At 36.7% G+C, this 9,440-nt stretch overlaps 1 protein-coding gene across 3 annotated transcripts in view; it reads right to left on the bottom strand.

Annotated features, from left to right (window-relative positions):
- Positions 1–614: 614 nt before the first annotated feature.
- LOC133641869 (nuclear pore complex protein Nup93) overlaps positions 615–9,440 on the bottom strand; it is a 59,859-nt gene continuing 51,033 nt past the window's right edge. The window contains exons 16-22 of one of the 3 annotated variants that reach the window (XM_062035958.1): positions 8,446–8,490; positions 7,339–7,455; positions 7,135–7,253; positions 6,937–7,054; positions 5,236–5,319; positions 5,028–5,156; positions 615–821 (exon numbers count right to left, since the gene is read on the bottom strand). In XM_062035958.1, the coding sequence (XP_061891942.1) occupies positions 714–821; positions 5,028–5,156; positions 5,236–5,319; positions 6,937–7,054; positions 7,135–7,253; positions 7,339–7,455; positions 8,446–8,490 (720 nt within the window). In that variant the 3' untranslated portion in view covers positions 615–713. Of the gene's footprint in view, positions 825–5,027; positions 5,157–5,235; positions 5,320–6,936; positions 7,055–7,134; positions 7,254–7,338; positions 7,456–8,445; positions 8,491–9,440 lie in introns of all 3 variants that reach the window. The other 2 variants (XM_062035957.1, XM_062035959.1) reach the window with 2 other exon arrangements.

Here is a 9,440-nt window from a genome sequence, read left to right as displayed (position 1 = left end):
TTACCAGCTAGCACACCAGTAGGAGTCTCCTTATCAAAATGCATTCTGATGAGACTTAAACAACACGGTTAAGGAATTTGGAGCAAATAATGCATTCAAGTAAAACATTAAAAAAATGTTCCTGTAAGACATTTGACGTTAAAAATGTCAAAATGTTTGGCTCTTTTTTAAATTAATTGGAATTCTGCAAGCAAGTAATAACATGTGATTAATCACCATTAATTCCAATTCAAAAGCGTGATTAATCTCAATCAATCAATCAATCAAAGTTTATTTATACAGGCCTAAATCACGAGTGTCTCAAAGGGAACGACATCCTCGGCTCAGATTAAAATAATTAATCAGCATGAGTAGAAACATGATTAATTCGCTATTTTTGTGATTAATTACATGTATTAACTTGTTAAATTTGACAGCACTAGTTTTAACGAGAATACAAATGTAGAAAAGTGCTAGAGGGGTGCCACTCTGAGCATGTGTTGTGTACAAAAATGTGGGGTCGGTAAAGTAATTTTGCAGACTCTTACTATGAAAAGTGCATTCAACAATAATGCATGCGATCAAATGAAATGGGATGAATAAAAAAATGCTTTAAAAACTCAAAAGTATTTTTTTTTTTAATTCCAAATGACTGGCGATACAAATATGGAAAAAAGGAAACAACTGGAAGAATGAAGTTTGTGTCACCAAAATGTTGTGTATTTGTGGACATGTCAGTTCATCAGTAATTCCATCTGCACCAGTCTGGCATTGGTGTCTCCAGCCATGTTGTAGGGGATCATGCCAGCGAAGGTGATCAGGGCTCGAGCTTGGCTGCGCAGCTGCTGTGATCACAAGACATCAAGAGATGGTTGACTTTGTCTCTATGTTCTCCAAATGTGTACACATGAGTGAGGAACAGGATCTTTTAGTTGCATGTGCCATAATTACGGTTCACATTAAAGAGGACCTACTGTACTCAGTTTCTGGCTGTTTATATTTGACTTCTACAGAGCAGCTACACACGACTACCAGCAAGGAGAGCTTATTAGATCTTCGTACGTCTGCATCGCTGCTTCGTATTTTCTGCATCCCACGAAAACAGTCCGTTTAATTAACCTCGCCTTACGGCCCCTCCTCTAGGTAGGGCTCCCACCAAGCCCACTTTGCTGTGATTGGTCACACTCCCGAGGACCTTTGAAGTCGTTTTTGAACATGCGCAATGAGCTAACACTGTAAACATTGTATAAAACTTCAGAAGCACAGCGTGGGGTGGTAACGTTTACACGGGTATGCCCATGTAAGTTAAGTACGGCATGCATTGACGTCCGTACGACTCCACTGTTTAAAAAAATAAATGTGCATTGGTACAATGAAATTGTAACAACATTTATCGACAAAAAATAATAGATAACCTTTAAGGTCACGCTTCGGTTCATTTTCACATTCAGTAAGGGAACAAAGTGCTGAAAGTTGCTCAGCTTTTGTGTAAAGAGCATTAATATAAGTCAGTGATTCTCAAACTGAGGTACGTGTACCACAAGCTTCATCTAAAGCAGGGGTGGGCAATTAATTTTTACCGGGGGCCGCATGAGCTACCCGAGCACTGCTGGAGGGCCACATCGACAATATTTCAATTAAATGTTGCTCAATATTATTTTTGATATATACCGTAAGATAAATAATAATAATAATAATTAATAATAATAGTAATACTTCAACATAGTGTGTGTAACAGCATTCCATGACTAACATAAATAAATTAACATTAATAATAAATGACAGTAAAATAAGCACACGTATGACTGAGGAGCCATAGTGTAACTTTGTGTGGTGTTTGAGTTGTCCGACTTTTTGTGTGGCCATAAACGCACCAGTGGTTTATTGGTATGCGTGTTGGTGACAGATGACAAGTTGGTTTTGGCCTGGTTTGTACGACAGAAAATGACTAGTTTTTCGAGATAGAATTGTTTTACTTATGTTTTTGGTGTGGTTATGTCCGAATATAAACAGTTTTGCTCAATAAAGTGATCGATATAATTCCTGTCCTAGAAGCATCTCGATGGACGTTACAATAATTGAACGGTGTTCAATTGAACGGTGTTGACGAACACCGTTAGGGCCGCTTGTTGTCACTGTCACTCAAAGTTGCATTGCAAAATTACATAGAATAAATATGTTTATTTTGTTTAGAATTCAGATGGGATTTGATTTGGTGCGCGGCATATATTTGCTGCGCGCAGCAGACGCTTGAGCAGTGCGCAATTGCGCAGGCACGCACCTTAGAGGGAACGTTGCTTGGCAGTCCATGTCTTGTTGAAAACACGCCATTCTTCATCAACTTTTCTCTTTTTAGCGTCTCGGTTGTAAACCGTGCATCACTTGTCGCTGCATGTGCACCTTCACTCGCAGGTTACACACGGACACACGCCCATAAATAATACTTTTCAAAATAAAAGCAGCACAGTTGTATTCCGCGCACGACATAGATGTTTTTTCAACTTTATTTTGTAATTTGTGATTGCAGCTGTTCACATTCACTCACAATCACGCACACGCATACGTCCACACGGAAGTAATACAAATAACGATTTTCAAAACAAAAGCAGCACCGTTGTATTGCACACTCGACATAGATACTTTTTAAAATTTATTTTGTAATTTATAATTGGCCTCACACGGGCCGGACAGGGACGCACAAAGGGCCGGATGCGGCCTGCGGGCCGCAGAATGCCCAGGTCTGATCTAAAGGCACGCCAAAGAACCGCTTGATTAAAGTAGTGTTTTATTTTTCTTATATTCAAACAGTGTCACTGTGTGTAATGTTACAGTGGGCAAAAATATAAATATACTTAACCTCTACCTTGTTATCAATGAATACTATTACGCTACTGTATTGACCTTTGGTCATTATGGTGGTACTTTGAGAGCAACATTTTTTCTGAGGTGGTCATTGGTGAAAAAAGTTTGAGAACCACTGATAGAAGTAATTTTAAATTATGGACCTTAGTACTTCAGTAATTTTAATTAAGAAAGTTATCATTTGTGTTTTGTACTAACAAGATCATGTTCAACTTTTTCCGTTTTTTTTTTTTAAATACATTTTTGGCGATCGTTTTACTTTAACACTAAAGTGCTTTTCCATCAGCTCTGATGCACTTTAACTACAATGGTCATTTTATTCCTGATCTGTCTTAAAATCTCTAAAGGCCTTAGTGGCCACATGCGTGGACAGCATCTTTTAGCTCTTATTTCCAAAATTGTGTACACTACTGAATTGGGGTCTTATGCTGACATATGGACACTTACACTGCTATCTGGTGGTGTCAGAAGAGTATAACATACAATGGGATTTGAAAAAAAAAGTGTAAAAATAAAAATTAGCATGTCACTACACATGAAGTACACTTTTGTGTACTCATGGACTAAGTACATCTTATAAAAATATTATTTTTAGTTTTTATTCTAATTAGGGTCCAATAAGCCCAAATAGCAAAGAGAAATAAAAAAAGCATGTAAACAAACAGCTTGGGCCTTAAGAGGTTAAACTAAGGTAATTCAGCAAACTACTGTTACGTGTATGTGTTATATCCCAGTCTGTGACTTTTATTGCACAGTTTATGAGGTCTGATGCTGGTGTTGTTTGTTTTATGTTTTAATGGACATTGTTGAATGTATCATCAAACTGCTGGATATGGAAATTAGCCTCTGGCTAGTGGCTACAATCTGGCACAATTACATTTTTATGTCCATTAATGCTCATTATCCCAGATATATTATTTCTTACAAATAAAAGGTAAATAAATATATGATAAATAAAATTCAAATAAAAAATACTGTAAATGAAATAAACACATTACAAAAGGAAATAATAAAAACTTAATGTAAAATATAAAAAAAACATAAATGAAACAATACAGTATATACTTGGTTACAAGGTACTAAAATTAGAGAAAGGCTTTATATATTATATATGAGCAGCCAATAAAAGATAAAAATCCCACAGTCAATTCTAACTTAATGCTATGTTTAACCAACAAACAGCAGAAAAGATGTGGCTCAGAGTTAAACCCTTTAAATCGAAATGCATGACCCATAAAAAATAGACTTATTTATTGTTGTTGAATAATGTGAGGAAGTCAACATGTGAAATAGGTGGCAGCCCATTAGCTATAGAAACAAAGCTAAAAACATGCCCAGATAACATTGCAGACATATTGATGCGCTAATTTTTCCAGCAGGTGCAACTTCACTCTGTTCACTTACCAGCAGTCTATATTGTGGACATTGATGGTATGGCGTTAATTGCACCCTCTAATGGTTTCTCACAAATAACACGATTAGATAGTGGCTGTATTGCAGGGAAATCTAAACTTTTTCCACCCGGGGCCACATACATAACATTTAAAAGATGTGGAATACCTCTTTTATTAATTTAACAATGCTAGAACAAATTTAATGTACATTAATATATATTAAACTGCCTGAACAGAACATCCGCATCTTAGCTTTGTGTTATATGTTACAAAGAAAATTGGTGTCATATCTAATAATAAACCAGCCATTTTCTACCGCTTGTCCCTCTTGGGTTGCGGGGGCGCTAATATATGTCATTATTTATTGACTAATAAGACAAACTGCAGGCTGCATTTTCTAAACGAACATTACTAACCTCACTGATTTGAATAATAGATTTAGTTCTGCATGGTTGCCTCCATAAAATCTATTTATTATGCCAATTATTCTTAACAAGTCTTATTGTGCGGAATTAGAAAAAACAAAACAAAAAACAGGTAAATGTTTGCACCATTGCATAGTTTTTTTTGTCGCTAATCATAAGATAATCAAAATGTAGGAATCCCTGTTAACGAGTTCATTCATTGCAAGTGAGGCAAATGCAAAAACATGTGCAAGTCGGTGCCATTTTTTTAAGCGGTGAAGAGTCACGACACTGCCTACTGTAATGGGTTCCAATAGCTCTCCTCAAAAGCTCACCTGTTATTTGTAAAATAATGTTTGACTGTGTTTTCTAATGAGCTTCTCCTCACCGTGTCTCGGTCATCCAAGGTTCTCTGAGCTCGTCCCGGTGTGCCTGCTGGTGCACCCTTTAGGCGCTTGTACTGCGTGAACAGGATGTTCATAGAGGCAAGTAAGACCTCTGACAAGTTGTGACGCACCTGCAGAGAGGGGAAAAAGAGCTCTTGAAACATGTCAGAATAGGAATGTTTCTATTTGCATTCAAGTATTTTCTCTCACCTCGTCACTGAAGTTCCTAAAGGCTGCCACTCTCTCCTCCACACTGTCCTGGCTGAGGGGTAGAAGTTTGAGACGCTCCATCACCTGACAACATAAACGCTGTTAGCTTTGCATATTCCTCTCCCTTCTGACACTGATGAATAAATCTCTATTGTCATTGCACCATGGTGACAAAAACAGCAAGTAACTGTACGATGGAACCCGCTGATGTCGACGGTAAATACAGTAAAAGCGGCGTTGACATAAGCAATCGTCGACATGTACAAAATTCAAGCCAGCCTTACGCTTGTGACTTTAAGCCACAGGTGTCAAACTGAAGGCCCGGGGGCCAGTTCTGGCCTGGCACATCATTTTATGAGGCCCGTGAAAGCCTGGAAAAAATTGGTTTCAATAAAATACTTTTATTTTTTATTTTTACTAAATGCATTCGTTCTTTAAATTTTGACAGAAAAAAAAAGCATATTTTAAACTTTAATATTATCTGATCATGCCAATTATATTATTATATACTGTATAGCAAAACTATATTCGTAAGATAAAAACAAATAGTTAATTATCTGCTTGTCACCTTTATTTATGATTTTAAAGAGATTTATACCCAAAAAAACCTAATGATCAAATGCATATGCATTTCGATTAATCATGATTAATCACAGGTTATTACCCACATGCATAATGTAAATAAATGTTTTTTTAAATTACTGTCCTCAATGAAAATGAGTTTGAAACCCCTGCTTTGAGCAGGCATTTTTTTAACCTTTGGCAGTTTGACGACACCAATTTCCTCCTTTTGAGCATATTTTCATTTAGAATTGCCTGTATTTTGTATATTTTATAATAAGGGTGCTGAAAAAAATCTGTTCACATTTGAATTGCAATTCTAATTTAAAATAGTTATATTTTCAAAAATCGAATTAATCTTTTTTTCTTTTTAATTTTAAAAGTACTGTAAATCAATTTTTAAATACTTTTTTAAGCCATCTGCAGCTTACTCGTTGTGCATTTACGTCATATGTCAGTAGCCAAGAGGATCTTTTGTAAGTTGTTTTAAAAATGTTTTATTCTAATTTTTATACCAAATAATATATTGCGAGAATCGGTTTCAATCGACAATCGTGTTGAATTGAGAATGATTCTGAATCAAATCGTTACCCCAAGAATCAAAATCAAATCGTTAACTGTTGCAAAAGTCATATCCATATTTTGTATTTGCTTTAGTAGAGTTGCTGCAGTAGTTTTGAATACAAGGACAACAATTTTGTGCATGTGCAAAATTTTCTCCAGGTGGCTAAAAACCTGGAAACAACCTGGAAAAAAATAATTGTGGTACAATCAAAGTTAATATTGCCATGCATTTATTTTGAAGGTTAGTTTACACTAAATAAGAAGTCATTGTGTGCACCTTTTTATGTTGTGTTACAAGACAGTTGTGTTGTGTGTCGTTTCACAATGCTTAGTAATAATGATGAAGTCAACAATGCTGACACATGTCAACATAAATCAACCTGCCATACAAATGACTACTTTGGGTCTCATATTTTATCTCAATAAATGTAGTTAACCATGTTAATCTCTTCTTAAGCGGGCACTCATTAGTAATACGAAAAATCCGGTTGGCGGAGACTTAATGATTTGGTTGACACAGAAGGATGTTCGACATAAGCGGGTTCCACTGTAAATTTTTTCTGTCGAAGCCCTCACATCATATGCTCTGTCAACATGACCTGCATGGTACTCGTCAAAGAAGGTCATCAGGTCTAATAGAAGATAGAAAGTGCTATCGACAAACTTGTCTCCAGCAATTCCTTGAGAGCGATACCTGCAAGGGGAAAATAACAGGCTTTAAGCAAATCTATTTGCATAGACAGAATTAAAATAGTGCATTATGTTGGTCCTGACCGCTCAGCGATGGCGACAGCAGTGTTTTTTAGCCTCTCCTTATTGGACTGAGGAGCGCTGATTTGGGCAATGACAGGACTCAACAACTTGTTCATAAGCTCCAAAACCTTGTCTGGATTCTTCACAGGCGAAGTGGAAAAAGGGTTAAAAGATGAGACGGCTGTGATCTGGAGGAAACTGGGTTGAAGGTGAATCTGTACTCACCTTGGCCAGCTCATAGAGTCTGACTGCTTCCTCAAACAAACCCTTGTTCTCTGCCTCCAAGGCCACTTTACTAATGATGGCTCTGGTGTCTCCTGCAAACTTATCAATGACTCCAGGCTAGAGGAACACAGACACACAGACTGAGGCAAAAAGCTGATGTGAAATTGCCAAGTAAAAACCTACAAAGAGGTGACTGAGGACTTTTGTTCATGCATGCTTGATCTCCACTCAACTGAACATTTTCAACTTGTAAAAATTTAGTTTTGAGCTGTTTACAGGCTTTGTGAATGTAAAACACTTTGATCTAAGGTTAATTGGAGAGCTAAAGCAAGTACAGCGTTACCTCTGTTTCCATATGACCGACTTTTTGTATGATTTGACAGCATTTTTTGGAAAGTTTTGCTCTGCTTCTGCAAAACCAAATTAGTCAATAAGGTGAGAAACACCATTGAATAAAAAAAATAACTTGTAGCAAAGTACAGAGAGGATGTCCTTGTGGGTCTCCCCTCCTCGCCGTTTTCTCTAACAAGTAGCTTCAATAAAGGTAAAAGTGATATAGTCACCCCTTGTTTATGACCGCGAGACATAGGAACAATTAAATATACATCGAATATTTTTATAGCTGGAGCATTAAAAAATGGTTTACAACCTTCTAAATATGTTTTTCAATGTTATGAGAGCAGTCTAGAGTTGAAATAAGTTACTTTTGCACTTTTTTAATCCATTATAGGAATTCTGCCTGAAGTTGAGACATTTATTGGCCAAGAGATTGAACAGTGCGCTCTGGTTGGTTTAGTCTCTTATAGTGGCCAATAATTTTGTAGTGTTGATGTCTTTAGTTCGTTTAGCCATTGTTATGCTTGAGCGATACTTAATTTAGGCCAAAACTCTTGTAGAATATGCTTCAGATAACAAAACAATTAAATCCACAACGTGGTGAAGCCTCAATATTTGAACCACGATGTGGCAAGAGACAACTGTATTAAATGTTTATTTAACTCTTTTATTTGTAATTTATATGTATTTCACATTGTTTTATTCTCATCAAACTCCAAGTGTTCTCTATAACTGTACTTCAGTCAAGTATTTAAAAAAAGACTGTCTTACCTTCCTGCTTCCGTCCTTCTCCAGTCTTCCCAGCAACATGTCAAACTGTTAAGAGAAAAATAAAAATATCCAATCCAATTACAACTTGCTCTGAACATTTTTTAATCAATTTAGCTCAGTAATTGGAAGTAATTTGCTAATGCTTCCCGCAGCTATTAATTCAATCAGTCCACTGATGCCACACTAATAATGACCACGCCCATCAACACACCATCCTGGAGTTGATTGTGATTAAATTCTGACACATGTGTACCTGAATGAGGTCAATCACAACTTAAGGTTTATATACTTGCATAGAACTTCAACATGTGCATTGTTTTGTTTTTCCAAAATTGACACAAGTAAAAAAGGCAACCAGGGGCCGTACTTATCAAGCTTCTTAGAGTGCCATTTTACACTTAAGTCCTGAGAATTTGCGAAATTTAGTCCTACTCTCAAACTTAAGAATAAAAGCTTTTTATCAACTTTCTTAAGTCTAAGAATCACTCCTACTCTCCACGATATTTAAGAGACCTTCAGAGGTGTCTTAAGTGGTTAGGAGTTGCCAGCAGGGGATGGCACTGAGGCGAGAGAGACGTGCGCGAACGTTCAGGGAACGGAACAATGTTTTGTTTTTTTTGATGACGAGCAGCTGATCAAACGGTATTGTTTAGACAGAGCGGATTTTATTTTTGTCACAGATTTAATACTTTTCGATTCCTTGTTGATTTCTGCATGTGTCTGCAGTGGGCTAGTATATATAGAGCCACCCACACCAGTTTCAAATTAGTTGCCTAATTAATGAATTGGAAAGAAAATGTTATGACAGTAGCGTATGTGTGTGGCCGTGAGGTGAGTGACGTCAGTGAGTGTGTGGGCGATAGAAGAGAGGGAGCGGTAGCGTGAGTGCCGGCGGGGACTAGTTTGTTTTGTATTATTTTGTAGTTTATTGTCAAAATATACACTCCCATTGTCCACTTAAATATTTCCAAGATATTTATTTATTCTTAGACAAC

This window comes from Entelurus aequoreus, linkage group LG24 (genome assembly GCF_033978785.1).
Source record: "Entelurus aequoreus isolate RoL-2023_Sb linkage group LG24, RoL_Eaeq_v1.1, whole genome shotgun sequence".
In the NCBI taxonomy this organism is placed as follows: Eukaryota; Metazoa; Chordata; class Actinopteri; order Syngnathiformes; family Syngnathidae; genus Entelurus; species Entelurus aequoreus.
Note: the sequence above shows the minus strand (reverse complement) of the source record. Positions and strands in the feature narration are given on the sequence as shown.